Consider the following 17,378-nt stretch of genomic DNA (forward strand, 5'->3'; position numbering starts at 1 on the left):
TGTTCCATCTAAAGAGAGATGGATGAAATCCACTGGGAGCCTCACAGCTCCGCACTAATCTGCACCATACGTTTCAGTTCGTCCATTGTAGAAATAGAGAACAGGTGGGGGCTGCAGGCCTGGCTCAGGTTCCACGCTGCCCATCGGTGCTGTTTAAGTCAAATCAGGTTTTAAGTCCAATTCATTTCTGCTTGTATGGCATAAATTATCCCCAGGGCTGGAATCGTTAAAGCACCACATCTGCTCTGTGAGGCTCAGACCATGACTTGCTGGTTCTGCAAACAGTGTGAAATCAGCAGCAACTGGGAGCGTTTGTAGTCAGGGCCAGAAAGGCCCTTAGCATGCACTGACAGATCAAAGTTCCCCCTATTTGTAGAGCTTGGTAGCCCAGGGTTGTGCAATATCCCCTTCTCTGCGCAGTGTGTGGAAGTGCAGCACTTGCTGTACCCGTGGCCATTAATGGGAAGCACAGCACAGCTCCTGGCAGGGCTGTGTGCTCAGCCTGCTCATCCACTGCCTTCCTTTCAGAAGCATCACTTCAGCTGAACAAATCACTAAATTTAGCAGTGAGATCACGGGCTCAGGTTGCATTTCTGCAGAAGGTCAGGCTGGAGTATCTCATGGTCCTGCCTGCCTTCCATGGGGAAATGCCATTTGGAATAGAGCTGCCCAGCACCTTTTTGTGCTGGTGTGCAGCTGAGTGTCAGCTCACAGCTGAAATACACCCAGCTGCTTTTGTCGTGGGGGCACAGAGTGGGAACATCCCATGCAGAAGCACTTTGGTGTCACTGAGCCTCGCTGCTGGAGCAGCTGCTTGGGAGCAATGCCTGGGGACAGTGCACTGCTGGGGGACAAAGCTGCACAGGGCAAAGGCTGGGGTTGGATGTGGGATTAGTGGAGAGAAAAGATTGTCCATTAAAATTTGTGAAGGATTCTATTTAAGGGCCACGTGTAACAGGGCCATGATGACACAGGGACAGGGGTTTGGGTTTGTTTCTGTTTGGCCATTAGCAGGACACGTGTGGCTTTGCTTTGGTCACCAACAGCTGATGTTACCAAGGAGATAAACGTGGGGACAAGTGGAAACTGCAAAATGCAACCTCTGCTCCATATGGTCATAGATGAAATACAAAGGCTGCTCTCTTGTAGTCTGTTTTAGAAGACAATTCCAGGTCAGTGCTGGTGCTCATTTTAACAACCCAGGTGTTCTGCACCTGTTCAGGTCCTAAGGAGACCATTCCCCCCTTTTGGTGCCCCTTCATTAAACCCACATCTCAGAGCAGCAGCACTGCAGGATCGTTTCCAACATTCCACCCTCACCTCTCCACTGCTTGTGAGGATGGACGGACAGACAGACAGACAGTGCCCCATATGGGAATGCAGACAGCTGAGCCCAGATCCCACAGCCTTTCCGTGCAGCCACTCTGAAACAGCTGCAGCTCCAGCAATGTGCTTAAATATCCAGAGGGTGATGCCTTCTTTCTGCACTGCTCATCCTCTGTTTTAAGAATAACACTTTTCTGATAAGGAATCAGAGCTGGTGCCACAGAAATCCAGCTGACAGAGCTGCTGGTTGGCAGGCAGGAGCTTTGGGCTGCACTGCTGGTTGGCGCTGAAATTAAAGCTCTGGGATCTTTCTTCTAGAAAGTGGGGCCACTTTGAGATTCCAGGCACAAAGCAATTATCTGTCTTCACTCACTCAGTGTAATTAATAGCTGTGCTTTCCTCCATGTGCATCAGGGGACACCACGTTCATCGTGGCACGCTCTGTCCATAACAAGAACTCAGGCCTTTCCTCTGGGAAGAGCAATGAACCAGCTGTGGGATTTGAGTATCTCCTATATCCCACTGTAACTCATCAGAAGAGAAGAGATATCCTCTGCTCAGGAAGGAAAAAGGATCCTCAGGAATAACTGAGCACAGGAAGCTGGCAGAGCTACAGCCCTCTATCACCTCTATGTGTAATTTGCAACCCTGCACAAAGCTCAGCCTCAGGACAAAAACAATCCCAGTCTTCTTTTCTAGCCTGAAAGTCACCCACTGAGTTTCCCCATGTAGCACAGTGGCAGGCAGAGCAGCTGTGTGAGTAGAGATGCATTTTTAGAGTTCTCAGAGCAGGGCACTGTGCTGGGATTACTGGGCTCCTCTCCCAGCTCTGCCTTTGATTTGTGGGTGTGTTCAGCCCCCTTAATTTGTTTCTATTTTCCCCATCTGTGAAAGTGAGATAACATCACGAGGGAACCTAACGTTTATTAGGCAGAGGGAAACCCTTAAATGAATGGCACTGTATTGCAGGAGGACAAAATTCAGGGCTGCTGGGAGGCTGATTAGACCCAAACCTGCTATTCCCAAGTTAGGAAGATGAAAAAGAAAACTGAAAAACCTTTTGTAACCCAATGTGTGCCATCACAGTCTGCATCTTCCTCAGCACTCGGGGCTGCAGATGGGTTACAGCAACCTCACTGCTGGGCTGGTGGCTTCGAGGGCTCACAGATCAGCAGTGAAATCACTTCAGGCCAATGCTATGTGTCTACCACAGTCCAGAACAACAGATTTATCCCAGCAGAAAACCTTCGTGTTGTCCAAAGCTGGGATCTGCACAGAAATGATTCTTCCTGCAGTGGGTGGACAGCTGGTGGAGCTATAGGGAAGGGATTTGTCTTTCTATCTATTTCTTTTGCACAAGTTGTTTCAAAATAGCACAACCCCAGATAACTTCTGTAGCTGCAGTGCTGTGCTGGAGGAATTACTGCAGTTACTCCTCCCCAGCTGTGTTGGTAAGGGCAGGAAAGCAGTTAGCATGCCAGGCGCTGCACAGACTGAACAAACAGGCTTTTAGCAACACCTGATTTCAGCAGAAACAACTATTTACAGGGCTTAGGACCCGGTTTTAGCAGCGATGGGGCGGAGGTGAGGATTTCCCTGCAGGTGAACCTCCATCCCTCTGCACCAGCGCTGCAAGCTGGGGTTGCTGGTCCGGGTTTGTGCGCTCGGTGCATTGCGCGTACACGGCGTGCCACCTTCAGGCTGTGTGTGTGAGTGTGAGCTCGACTCTGGGCTGCACAGCCGTGCTGCAGTGAGCTCTGCCGGATTGCTGCGGGTTTCTCGGTCCGCGTGTCAGGCGTGCCCTGAAGGGGAAGCGCTGCGGGTGCGTCGATGTCACATCACGGCTCAGGAGAGCTATGCCCGCGCTGGTCACCTCGCTTCAGCACTAAGAGGGGGAATATGGTGGATTTGAGGGGAAAATCAAAGCTTTCAGCTCAATAACGGGGGCGTGCCGCCATGCGGGACCGCCCCGAAGAGAAGTGGATAAAGAGGGGGCGTGTCTATGTGCGGAGGGGCGTGTCTATGTGCGGAGGGGCGTGTCTATGTGCGGAGGGGCGTGTCTATGTGCGGAGGGGCGTGTCTATGTGCGGAGGGGCGTGGCTTGCGCAGGCGCGTGTCATCGGCGCCGCTTCCGCGTGGCGTGACGTAAGCGGAGGGCGGGGCTTAGCTGACAGGGCGGCCGCGCGGCCCGGGGGTCCCTGAGGCGCGGCCCCCCCGCCATGGAGGGTGGCGCGCTGCCCATCCGCCGCCACCGGCGGGCCTTGGTGCGGGCCGTCAGCGAGCGGCCGTTCCTCATCGTCACCGGCGAGACGGGCAGCGGGAAGAGCACGCAGCTGCCCAAGTACCTCTACGAGGCAGGTGAGGAGCCCCGCGCGCTGCGGCCTCATGGCGGGCGCGGCTCCGTGCCGTGAGGGCCGCACCGCCGCGGCGGCTCCGGCTCTGTCTGTGAGTCCGTCCCTCTTTGTTCTCCTCCCCGCAGGCCTCGCCAAGCACGGAGCCATCGGGGTGACCCAACCCCGGCGCGTTGCCACCATCTCTGTGGCGCAGCGAGTGGCCGAGGAGATGGGCTGCGCTCTGGGCGGCGTTGTGGGGTACCAGGTCCGTTTCGACGACTGCAGCTCTGAGGTACGGCCCGCCGTGCTGACCAGAGGGAGCCGTGAGGTTCCTTTCAGCCCGAGCTGCTCCGAAAGTAATGCCCTCCTGTTTTATTTAAAACCGTTCCTCCTTGTCAGATCGCAACCCCGCCTTTGGGAGGGGCCGTTTACGAGGGTAGGTGGTAGAGAGAAGATGGTTTGAAACCGAGACAGGAGAGGTTTGGGTTGGATATGAGGAAGTTTTTCAGCCAGAGGGTGGTGATGCACTGGAACAGGTTGCCCAAGGAGGCTGTGGATGCCCCATCCTGGAGGCATTCAAGGCCAGGCTGGATGTGGCTCTGGGCAGCCTGGGCTGCTGGTTGGTGACCTGCACACAGCAGGGGGTTGGAACTGGATGAGCATTGTGGTCCTTTGCAACCCAGACCATTCTGTGATTTAAGTGGAAAATACAACAGGTACAGAAAGCACAACAGCGCTGTTTGATGCAGCAAATTCTCAGCTGCCAAATGCTATTTTTCAGTGTAGTCACCACCATTAGCTGTGCGTTCTTGCCAGCGATGGACAAGAGTCTCTGTGCCACGCTTGTACAAATCTGCACCAGCTGAGGTGACCCACTATCATCACTGCTGAGATGCTCCACCTGCCGCCTCACTGTGCTCACATCCACTGCTTGGTGTCCATCCAAGTTCAGCAAGTGTCATGAATGTCAGCGGGTGCAGTTACACACTTCCATGTCAGACACCATTCTGCCAGTCTGCCCCTCTGCTGCCATCTGTTGCACAGCAAGAGCATGTAATGGAATAATGGTGGGAAGTTCTGCCAGTATCTTGGGCCAGCATAATAAAACAGGAGGCATTGCTTTTGGAGCAGCCCTGTATAATTTTGAGATATGTATCCTATAATTCATTTGATCAGGTTTTTGAACACGTTACAAATGAATCGTTGCCAAGCATGAGTGATGATGTGCCTGAGCATGTGTGATGCAATGTCAGCGTGTGTGTGCTGAGTAAATACCTGATTTATGTAGCTGTAAATATCCAGCACAGCAGCTGAATGTCTAATTAAACTTCTCAGGATACTGCCATCAAGTATATGACCGATGGCTGCTTACTGAGGCATATATTGGCAGACCCCCTTCTCAGCAAGTACAGCATCATCATTTTGGATGAAGCCCATGAGCGGAGCCTCAGCACTGTGAGTGTTGCCTTCTTGAATGCCAGTTTTGTTTGGTATGGTAAGGGGGAATTTGGAATTCACTGGTAAAATTAGTAAAGTTGTGCCTCTCTTTCCTTCTGGTCTATTTTCCCAGAAGTGCTTTACCCTTTTGTTGTCCTAAGACCATAGGATCACTGCTTGGCTTATTACATGCTGTGTATCCTGAAAGTAAGATTCTGCCTGTAGTCCAGTTGGAATTGTTGTAGCTGTTGTTCTGTTTGACCAACAGTTATACCTTGGCTGGCATTTTGCACCTCCCAGTGTTGTCAGGGTTTTGAGATCAGTACAGTTAACACTAACTCCACTTTTAAAAACAACAAAACCTGCACACTAACAGGGAAGGCCCTGAAACATCTCTCTCAGTGCAAGGCCTAACGTTTCATAGGGTGTGTGTGTGACTGCTCTAAGAGATTATGGCCGTTGGGTTTATGGAAGTATCTAGACTAGCCTAAGTACCAAAATGTCAGTCTGACCCTTTTGTGGCAAGCAAAGTGGGATTCAAGTGACCCAGTCCTCACGACTCTGTGTTGTGAATTACAGATGTTGGATGGGAGAGATAGAACATGAGGAAGCCAAAGAACTGCCAATAGCAGGAAATCTATGTCTGCAGAGTCCTAAGGAGTGTGCCATGAGAATGGAAGAAAGCAAACAACCTGTGGCTCAGGCTGGGGAAAAGGCAGAATGCTTTCTGACTCTAAGTTCTGTCCTTGGCCATCGGAGGGTATTGCAAGTAAATGAGCAAGAGTGATGTAAGAAGTCAGTGCTGCATCACCTGTAACTAAAAGGAGCAGGTTTTTAATCCTCTGTGGTGCACAGTAAAATAGACTTACTGAAGTCATAACAAGAAGTAATAGAGCAAAGGAGGCTGCACGCTCAGGTAGCATCCTGGGTGAAGGTAATGACTTTTTTTAATTGTTGTGAGCTAGTGCTTGCAATTGAATTGGCCATGCAAATATAAAAATGAAAAGCAAAGAATCTGATTTATAGGCTGTGAGAAGAGCTGATGAAACATTACATTCTGGAAACCTTTCATCAGGCACTTCTAGAAGGACTGAGGAACTAATATAAATTGCTTCTGTTTTCTGTTAGGATATTTTATTTGGCTTGTTGAAGAAACTATTTCTACAGAACAAGCCACCAGGCAGGAAGACAGAAATGAAAGTAGTGGTGATGTCAGCCACCCTGGAGGTGGATAAGCTCTCAGAGTTCTTTGGGCATTGCTCAGTGCTGCATATTCCAGGAAGAAGTTACCCAGTAAAGGAGATATTCTGCAACCTGCTCAGCCCACGGGATACTGGAAGCTCTGCATATGTTACAGAGGTTTGGCCTGTTTTGCTTGATTTGTATCATGTTCTCTGCTCTTACTGTGGTTATTGTCTGTGTAAGACCACAAGAATCATCTGTTGGATTGCTGTGTTCTTAACATCTTCTCATGATAATGAGGAATAATTAGTATTATGAGGATTTTGAATGAGTATTTGCAGCTGATGTTGGCTTGTTTGTTGCTTGTTTCAGGCTGTAAAAGTGACATTGGATATCCATTTGAATGAAGCAGAAGGTGACATCTTGGTTTTTCTGACAGGTGAGAATTTTTATTTTGACAACTGATGGTTATTTCAAGCAGAGTATTGCACTATCAGCAAAAACAGTGCTGCCTTCCAGTGACTTTCCAGTCAGCCTCAGAGCAGTAAGTAGAGAAAAGAAAGCTGCAGATTGACAGACAACTCTTTCGAATGATAGTTCTTAGAGCACGTGTAGGTATACCTGGCCCTATGAAGTATGGAAAATATTTACAGGATTGGTACATGTTCTTTTCTTTCTTTGCCAGAATTACTCAGCATTTATATTGTGCCAGATTTATTCTTTATTTGTGTGATTTTGCTTTGATGTTAATTCAAGAAGGTGAAAATTCTGTATCTCAAAAAAAAAAAAAAAAAAAAAGCATCAGCATATGGACCAGGCACACACAGTGCATTTATGTTTTAAGGAAAATCCTCAGTAAGAGGCAGTGTGGAAGGACTGGATTGCCACCACCAAGCTAACTAGTAAATACTGCTTCCTTCTTGCAGTGGGCTGGGTGACTGTAACATTGGCAAGTCAGTCTTGCAGAGGTGTTGCAACTGAGGAAGAGAATTGTAGTTAAATAGGTCACTTAAATGCTCTTGTGTGTTTTTTTAGGTCAAATTGAGATAGAAAAAGCCTGTGATCTCCTTTTCAAGAAAGCAGAGACTATTGATTATCGGTATGAAGTACATGATCAATCTGTTGAGGGACTGCTTATCTTACCATTGTATGGGTCAATGTCAACAGGTAAGAGCATGTAGTATTATATGGAACTTAATTCTTGTAAATGGTGTCTGCAGGAGTTATTACAAACAGCATCTTACCCAAATATTTTCACTGTGACTGGAAGGAATGGCATTCATTAATCCATTTGTTTTAGCACTCTTCTATTTTGTTGTGTTTTGTTTCTGTTGTGTTCATGAGCTAAAGAAACTTGAGCTTTCTCTGAACTAGCTCAGAAGGCTCCAGCCAAAATTCCTATCTGCTGGAAGTGGTGGAAATGGCAGGAATGGCTTCATATAGTATCAAGGTTTCCAGTCTAGAATGAAGTGTTGCAATTCTGAAAGGTCAGGTGTCTTATTTAGGCCCTCACATTTCATTTTGTATGGGGAAAGACACCACCAGTATTTTGTCAAAGACAAAATTTGACCTGTAACAGAAGACTGAAAGAATACAGTTACACAATATAGAAAGTATAGGTTATCAGTGTGAGTCACTCTTATATTTGGCAGCAATACAAGAGATAATTTTGAAGAGTTAAAAAATAAAGCACTTTGCTCTTTGTTGAACAAAACTGCTGTATTTTTGGATGATCTTGAGTGCAGTGTTTAAATATGTAGGTGCAATTTGTAGGTCAGGAGGCTGAATGAGTGTTCAGAAACTCTCTGATTCCTAACATATGCTAAAATCTTGAACTGTTTTGTGTTTCCTTTTCAAATTTCATTGAAATGAATTTCACTAAACATCTGAGGAAGTTTGTTTAGTGTCAGAGACATGATTCAGTGTCAAAGCATTGTTTTACTGACTGCCTATCATTTTAGATCAACAGAAGAGAATATTTTTGCCAGCTCCCAAAGGAATCAGAAAATGTGTGGTATCTACAAACATTGCTGCAACATCTCTGACCATTGAAGGAGTCAGGTATTGTTTCCTGTCCCTCACAAAAGGTGTAGCAGAGGGAATAATTCAGAAAGCTTTGTTCTGTACCTGACCAACAGTTACCTGCTGCCTCTGTGTGTGTGTGTGTGTGTGTGTGTGTGTGTGTGTAGGGGATTAAAAAAAATCCTTGATGCTATTGGATAGTCCTACAGATGACTAATATTGTTGGAACCTAGTTTGAAATTGAATTTCAGCTCCATTCAATCAGCATAATCTCATTGGGTGTGGGGAGGTATTATCTGTAACATCCTGTAGACTGTAGCATGGCAGGGCTGCAGCTAGCCAGCAAATTGCAACTCCCTTTTTGCAACAGTTGTAGCAGAAATGTGTTCTGGCTCTGATTGTATGCCATGTGGCAGCTGCATGTCAGTCTGTTGAGACCTCTGTTGTTTTCTTCTCTGACAAATCACAAATCTTTTCCAGGTATGTTGTAGATAGTGGATTTGTGAAGCAGTTGAATCATAACCCCCGAGTTGGCTTGGACATACTGGAGGTGGTTCCCATTTCAAAGTAAGTTTGATAAAGATAATTTGCATGGTGTTCCTGGGAGTTGCTCTGCCAATATTGTGTATCAGATGCTCTTCAAAAATAATAAAACAAAAAAAGAGGGGGCACAAAGCCATTTTGTTTGGTGCTTAAGATGTGGTTCAGGACACATCATTTCTCAAAGATACAGGCATTAAGAAGGACATGAGAATGCACTGTCTGTCTCCTGAATAGTGTCTTATGTTTGCAGAATATAACAGCCTGATTCAGAGGAGTTTAAAAAAAAAAATAAAAAAATCTTCCTTTGCATAATAATGCTTCTTCATTTTGATGTTTCTTGTATAGCTGGGTTTCTCAGTTGCTGCACATCATATTATGTCTTCCATATAAAAGCACAGAAATTGCTATTGTTTGTCATAATTACGTGCTTTGGATAATACCAGAATGGCTCAAGATCTGTTTTCGTTTGTTTGTGACTGGTTTCATTTTTTAAATTTTTATTATTTTTTTTCCCTCCCTGCCTTTCTTTTTTGGCAGGAGTGAAGCAATGCAGCGAGCTGGCCGAGCTGGCAGGACATCATCTGGAAAGAGCTACCGGCTATACAGCACAGAATTCTGGGAGCAGTGTATGCCTGATCACACAGTTCCCGAGATCAAGAGAACCAGCCTGACATCTGTGATCCTGACCTTGAAGTGCCTTTCTGTGCATGATGTCATAAGGTAACCTCTCTGAGGAAGGGGGATTATTGTTTTCTTCCTGAGTCTCAGAGGCAGGGCAGCACAGCACTGGCTGCCTGTTGGCAGGAGCCAGGATTAGGTCCCTGGCCAAGTGTGATGGTGCAGTGCAATCAGCTTGTCTGCTTTTCTATTCCTCTCAGAGTCTTTAATGACAGATTGGATCCTGAGGCCAGGTTCATCGTAAGATTCTGCTGAAGCTGCCTCTTCATCTCTGAAATCATTAGTGTTCCACGTGTTCTTTAATTGTAATTCTTCACCTTCAGGCTTTATGTACTATCACCCCTGTATGCTGAAACTGCTAGTGCATACTGTGGTCAGTAGTTTCTACTGGAAGGTTACAAAAGTATTTTAATAAATATGAAAAGTAGCAAAGTTAAACAGAATCTGAACAGTTAGATTTTTACTTCATTTTTTATTGTAGATTTCCCTATTTGGACCGTCCTGAAGAAAGGCATATTTTGGAAGCTCTCAAACAACTTTACCAGTGTGATGCTATTGACAGGTAAAACTGAAGGGGTGTGGTAACTACGTGAATTGAAATTTAATGGTTCAATTATTGTTAATGAGTTATTCATGTGGACTGAAGGACTTCCCCTAGCAATAGATTGTTTCCTCATTTCACTAGGAAGTTAGCTACTGGATTTTAGTATACTCATTGTAAAAAAATTAGGGTTAGAGCATGGCTTAGAACTTGAGAGAGATTAATTTCTTTGCATTGCCCCAGAGTTCCTGAGTAACCATGTACAAATTACTTCAACTCCCTGGGAATAGTTCCTTATCAGAAAGTGGTGTGACGAAGATGCTGATGCAGTGGCTCTGAGGCCCATCCATGGACTCAAGACAGGAAGGGAGGTCTTACCCTTAGCTTCCAGGAATTCTTCTTGCAAATAAATAAAAAATCTTAAGTATCTGCTACGCTTAAAAAGGCAGCTTAGCCTGTCCTGAGGTAGGCATAGGCAATCTGAAGGAAGGTGATACTTTTTGTCTTTTCTGCTCTTTATCCATGGCTGGCATTGTACCTGCACATTCTGATTTACGTTTAAACCTACTTCTGTTGAATCTGGTGTTTGGATCTTTTTCCTGGGATAAGGAGAGGCCACGTGACGAGACTGGGTGAATTCCTGGTGCAGTTTCCCCTCCCTCCCAACCTGTCCTGTGCTGTCATAAAAGCTGCTTCTCTTGATTGTGAAGATATGCTGCTTCCCATTGCAGCCATGTTGTCTGTGGAAAATGTCTTCATTCGTCCAGGTAGGAAGCCCCTTACCTCAAAGCAGCTTCGGGTGGGTGGGGAATTCTGCTTGGATGGGGACTTCTCATACAACAGCTAGGCAACACACAGTGCTTCATTTGGAGACCTTTTCTACAGATTCTTTGTGTTTGTTTGGGGGCTTTCTGGGCTACGTTATCATGTGCAGCTTTCTGTGCTGATAGTTTGAGGCCATTCATATCTTAGATGTATCCTAATGTTTTAAAATGGGAGCTGATTTTGCAGTTTGAACAGTGGCAGAACCAGCCTTTACTGGAGGACAAAAAGTACCTTGCTGGGGAACAAGCTGGTCTCCTCAGTTTGGTCCAACACTGTTGGAGACTAAGTATTCACCTTAAATGAATACCTTAAATAACTTGTATATTGCAGTGTGAGGAAGATTCCTCAAGTGCAGTGCCTTGTCTCCCAGGGGCAGATCTGTAGGGAAGAATGTTAAGCTTAGGACAAATATGCAGGTGCCCTTAGTGTTCTTACAGCTTTTTGTGCTCTTGGAGGCAGGGCGTTTCGCATGCTAGGAATTGAAGACTTTGGAATTGCCATTGTCCAAAGTAGCATGGAATTGGGTTGTATTTTTTCCAAGGCTGTGAGCTGTAAAGTGACATATGGGTAACTAATGGATTGCTGAGAGGTCATGAGAGAGAAAGCTGTGCTAAAGAAGGAGGGGAAAAAAAGAAAAAGACAAAAAACACACCACAGCAGATGTTTTGTTGGTGGTGTTTGCTGTTGGTTTAATTATAGATCAGATAGGCTGGTTAATTACATTTTAAGGAATGGGGTCACCTACAGATTGTTCAAACCTCTGTTTAACTGATTAAAGCTTTCAAATTATTGTGGGAAGCTCAGTATGTAACTGCCTCTGTTTCCAGTGTTTTTCTAAATGGGAAAGGTGATCTTGCTGCCATTCTGACCCAGCACCTCTCTCAGATGTTAATCTCAGTTTCCCTTGTCCTCCTCCCCATCTCATTTTCCCTTCCCCTTGATCCTCCAGCATGACATCCCACCCCCAAGTGGGTAGAGACTGTATGTAGCACAGTCTTTGTGGGAGACCTTTGTCCCTTCAAGTCACTCATTGGCTCATGTCCAGTTATCTCTGTAGTCTATTAACTGTGCCCGTTAGTGCAGTGACTGAGGACGCTGCTGATAGTATGGATAGTCTGGTTCTGTTCAGGAGTCTTTGCCAGTCCCACAAGTGTGAGTTTGCTTTTCTCATCCTCCATCTGGCAGTATGCACTTGTTATCTGTTCAGCACATGCACACATGGTCATCACTCTCCATCACACATTAGGACACGAACACAGACTTCCCATTCAGACAGTCGTTCGTGTGTGATATGGATATGAACAGGTCCCCTTACTTCATTCATAGTGCCCACAAACTTCTGACATCTGCAATACAGCCACAATGCAGTGTGCCTTTGCCAATCACTGTGTGCCAAGGGGAGTAGATTGTACTGGGGAAGGAATTCTTTGAGTATTCAGAACTTGGAAGAACATTCTGGAAATACTGTTTTTACCTTGTACGTTCCTAGTGTTTAGTGAAGGCAAATTCCCACTAAATTCATGGAGAACACACACACACACACACACACACACACACACACACACACACACACACGTATTTTTTTTAAGACCTGTTATTACAGTACAGAACAAAAGCTGAGAGTCGTAGATTAGATGCTATGCTGGGGTGTTTGCCTCAGGACAAAGCTTTTACTTGATCCCTGTGAGCTGTTTGTTCAGCATTGCTTCTCCTTGATCTTTTCATGTTAGCATCTGAATTGACTACGAGAGAGCAGTACACCATAACTTCTCATAGAGACTGGTAGTCTTCATCTCTAACTAACTGAGTTTAATGGCTGATTTAATAGCATCTACATATTCTTGTTACTCTGTAGTGGAAGGGAGGGAAGAACTTTGAGTGCAGCACTAGTTAAGATCCTGCACTTTGGAGATAGGCTTGTAGGAGAAAGAGGAGTGATAAATAAAAATGACTTTGTTAAAGTGAGATATCACTTATTTCCTCAGGTGATCCTCAGAAGCAAAAGGAGGCAGAACTTCAACACCAGGAGCTTTCCTCGCAAGTGGGAGGATGCAATGACTTTGCAACCCTCTTAAACATTTTTGAACAGTGCAAAGCAAGGTATAAAATGATTCCTGACAACAACTGGCTTTGTATTGCTTACAACTCCCAGCTGCTGATGGTTTTAAAATGTGTTCCATATATGCAAGTGTATGTGCTCATTTGTAATTGCAGATTTATTTCTTATTGTGATCTGTAATTTGAATCAAAACACCTATTATTTAAACTAACAAAGTGTCTGGTTGTGCAAGGTTGCCTTCTTTGTACGATTGTGACAAAAAAATACAGGCAACTTTCTGCCTTCACTTTACAAAGGGCTGCTTTATAATACAAGTATTTCTGTTCCCAGCAAGTCTCCTTCAGCATGGTGCCACAAATACTGGATCCATTGGAGAGCTGTAAAATCTGCTCTTAGTGTGGAGAAACAACTTCGGGAAATAACCAATAAACTGAAACAGGTGAGAAAATACACTGTAAATCATAGTTATGCAAGTTTGTGTTTAAGATTTGTACTGAAACTTGGTCAGGTGGTTGATACCTTTCTCCAGTAGAAACTAGTTCACTTAATATTCGTTAGAGCATCTTGCTGCAACTGTGTAACCAGCATGTCTAGGGGTGGCAACACGCAGGAAGGAGTGTTTTCTTCCTTTCCTCGTGGTTTCTGAGGGGTGAAAAACCTCGGGTGTAAAATCTGTGGGATGGAGGGATTTTAGAGATTCTTTGGCAAAGATCCGTTCTCAAGTTATTTTCTTATTCATCTAGCTGCCTGACTTCCCTAAAGAGACTTTTGAAGGCTCTAGAACTGAACTACTAAGGAGATGTCTGTGTGCAGGATACTTTATCAATGTAGCAAGGAGGTAAGTAATAAATCTTGGAAAACTTGAGGGGAAAAGATACTATTAAAAGATATAGCTGCATGTTGAAACAGAATAGCAACACTGTGCTGTTGTTAAAAGTAGCAAAGTATCTGCACAGGGCTAGAAGTTTGCCCTGCCTTCTAACCCTCGTTACATCACTGGATAAGTTGCTTACTCCTTGGAACAGTAGTTCTTAAAACATCTGTTAAATGAACTTGCAGGCTGGTGACTACTTCCAGGTATTAAGTTAAAACACTTTCAAGATGTCAAATTATCATGGCTGTCAAAGACTGCAATCTCAAACCCTGCTATTCATTGTGTTGCTGTACCTACAACGTTACTGTAGTAAATTAGATAGATGTGTGTTATTCCTCATCTGTTCTGTGCACTTAATTCTGGAAGGTTCTTTCCCTCCTTCTAAATTTGAATACTTTCTGCTCTGCTGCTGCTGACTTGCTTAATTTGCGTTGCTCTCTAATTACAGCAAACCATGATTCAGTACATAGAATTTTTCACAACCCTTTTAGGTCTGCAGCCAGGACCTTCTGCACAATGGACGGACATGGCAGCATAGTCTATATCCATCCTTCATCTACAGTAAGTTGCCAAGTTTTATTCATACTGTAGCAAAAGGTCTGTAAAAGGAATTCATGTGAATTCTGTAAAAGAGTGCATGTGAAATCCTCCTCTTTGATTTGTGGTAACTTATGTCTGGGAGAAACACTGATGCAGTGTCACAAGAATAGAGTATTCATTTTGAGAGTGAGGAAGAGACTTGCATCTTCAAATCAGATAAATGTTTGGTTTATGAAATGAGTGCTATATAGGCTGAACTTTCCCTCTGGCTGTTCTTGGATTTCCTGGGCAATTTTGAACAAGTCTTGCTGCAGTTTTTCTCTCTGAAAAGTTAAGGTAATGTCAGCTTTACCTCATTCCTGGATCTAAAGCTTTGCAAGATACTGTAGTTGAGAGTGCCTTTGATTTTTTTTTTTTTTTTTTTTAAATCAGTTTTGAAATAATTTTTATATTTTTAAGCTATATAACCAGGAAACTCGACTTGAGTGGATTATCTTCCATGATGTCACAGTGACATCCAAAATCTATGTCCGGACAGTGTGTCCTGTTCGCTACGAGTGGGTGAAAGACTTGTTGCCCAGGCTGCATCAGATTGATGCGTATGAACTGAGCAGTGTGGCACGGGAAGAAGTAACTGAAGAGGAAATAACCAGGTGGAAACATAAGGAGGATCTCAGAAGGCAGTGTGGTAAGCACATTACTAGTCTACACCTATGTCACACATAGTTTTCTTGGTTATGTTGAACATGTGTGTATTGTGCCATGAAATGCATTCTGGACTAGTGTTAATCTTGATGTGCTTCACATGTTTGATATATGTTGTTCCTGTCTGACTGCTATATAATCCTTCTTCTTGTGCATGTACTGGTATTTGCCTACTGGTCCTTTTTGTGCACGTAGTCGTGTTTGCTACTGGTCCTTTTCATGCTCTCTTCCTTTTGGTTTAGTGCTGCTGACAGAAGCAGAACTCAGCCAAGAGTGGAATAAAAGCATTTTGTCTGCTATTTTAAGTTTGCAGAGGATATCCAGTCATAGAAATTAGGAGTTGCTAAAATAACACTGACCTGAGGGAGAAAATCCCAAAGGACTATTTAAAAAAAAAAAACAAAAAAAACCCTCATTTTGGTGAAGATCTCTTCCTGACAATAAATTTAGTGCTGTATGTTTGAATAATTTGTCATTTAATTAAAACTGGTGCGTGCTAACTGATCTGGCTGCTTGGCATTCTTTGGATTTTTCTGTCAGCAGGTTTTGTAGAGCAGCCAGATGTTCAAAGGGCCTCTTTACTCTGGAGCTGACCCTTCTAAAATGTTAATGTAATGTACAGCACTAGCAATATAAATTCTCTTCAGTTTCCTTAAAATGGAAAAACTGTAGACTCTTGTGCTGGGACCAGGAACTGTTTCTCTCCTGTATTGCTGTATAAAACAGGCACTTTAAACAGTAAAAATATAAATTGGATTTGGCTGATAAAACTAATGGAAAGGATATTTGAATTGCTGGAAAACAGAGGGGGAGTCTCATCTATTAATCCTAAGTCCAGAGAGCTGAGGGTATCCTTAGTTCTCCTTACCTCCTTTAGCTTTTTGACTTTACCTGGCGATTATAAGTGAATTTGAGATCATCCTTAGAAGTGCTCCAGCTTTAGGAAAAAGCTGGGGGGGGGGTTTGAAGGGCTGACAAAAGCTTTGAATTAGTGCTTTTTCTAAAACAAACAAACAAAAAAACCCAAAATTTGAAAGGTGTCTCCTGCTTTTCTTTCCTTCTGGGAAAAAATATGCTCCCAAGGTCTTTGCTCCGTGGATGCATTTCTAAGGATGTCTGAACAGCAATGTTCCCACTGCTTTATCTGTGTGTTACCTTCCCTCCCTGTCCCTCCTATCTCCAGAAACTTATGGTTTATTCTTTATTCTTCTCTAAACTTTTTTCCTGTTCCCATTGCTGTCCTTCTACCTAAACCTGAATTTGACATGTGGAATTTAGAGAAGAAATGACTGCACAGAATACAAAGATGCATAGTAACTCTTACAATAAAAAGCAAGATGTGCTTCTGGGGGGTAGGACAAGCCCAGCCACAAATATTGACATCTGATTTAAAGCATGATTTATTTATTTTTTTCTCCCTTTCGTGGTACTGTCTGTCCTCTCTGAAAGACATCTGAATGACTGGTGCTTGGGAAACATCTAGAATTGTCTTTTTTTTGGACATTGTACAAATAGGAAGAATTGTAATGCTCTTTTTGCACACGAATAATATATGTTTCCCTTTCTCCTTACAGAAGGAACCAAAGACAGCCCTGCCAAGAAGCTGGAGAAAAGGAATGATGATAAATCAATTCAGGATGCCCGAGCTCGCTATCTTGAGAGAAAGCAGCAAAGAGCACAGGGTTTAAGTGGTCCATTGAAAGAAGCAAGCTAACGCTTGTGATGTTCTGCTCCCAATATTAGGGCAGGCAGTTGTTCTGGCTGTGTTTGCATAGGGCAAAATGGCTATCTGGAATGATGGAGAAGTTCTTGTGGTAAGTTGGACTGCTGAGGTGGGCAGAGATGATCATAATTCCTGCATTTTGTGAGGAAAAGTTACCAAGCTGAACTTTGTTGCCATGTGTCACAGGCAACGATCTCATGACGTCAAATGTGGATGAAGACACAATACCTACTGTGGTGCCAATTCTGTGGCATTTAGTTGACTTAGGAAGGGCTCAGTGCCTTTTAATAAATCTTTCTTAAAGTTTCTTTTGTTTTTTAAAGCTGTGGAACTGTCACTTTTTGTCCATGTTACCGTGTATGGCTGTGGCTGTACCTCTTTGTCTGATACTAAAGAAAACATATAGGAAGTGCTCTTTTAATGATAGATCAAGATGATTCCAGATTCAAAAGGACGTTTGCCATGTGCATTTTCTTCCAACTGTATATTCCTACTGTGTACAGCAATGGTTTGGGGTGAAGATGTCTTTGTACATAACACATTTTGTAAACGTTTTTGTATTTTTTTATTTTTTATTTTAGTCAGGGATA

The 17,378-nt window shown here is 44.0% G+C and overlaps 1 protein-coding gene across 1 annotated transcript; it reads left to right on the forward strand.

Moving 5' to 3' along the window:
- Positions 1-3,462: 3,462 nt before the first annotated feature.
- Positions 3,463-17,096, forward strand: DHX40 (DEAH-box helicase 40). Its single transcript, XM_031591535.2, has 17 exons — positions 3,463-3,684; positions 3,806-3,951; positions 4,995-5,114; positions 6,225-6,455; positions 6,651-6,717; positions 7,314-7,445; positions 8,240-8,339; positions 8,781-8,867; positions 9,381-9,563; positions 10,003-10,083; positions 10,672-10,829; positions 12,873-12,987; positions 13,277-13,385; positions 13,690-13,784; positions 14,312-14,381; positions 14,820-15,048; positions 16,640-17,096. The coding sequence occupies exons 1-17, from the start codon at positions 3,546-3,548 to the stop codon at positions 16,777-16,779; spliced, it is 2,202 nt and encodes a 733-aa protein (XP_031447395.2). The 5' UTR covers positions 3,463-3,545; the 3' UTR covers positions 16,780-17,096.
- The last annotated feature ends 282 nt before the right edge of the window (positions 17,097-17,378 follow it).

Source organism: Phasianus colchicus, chromosome 21 (assembly GCF_987193195.1).
Source record: "Phasianus colchicus chromosome 21, bPhaCol1.hap1.1, whole genome shotgun sequence".
NCBI classification, from domain to species: Eukaryota; Metazoa; Chordata; class Aves; order Galliformes; family Phasianidae; genus Phasianus; species Phasianus colchicus.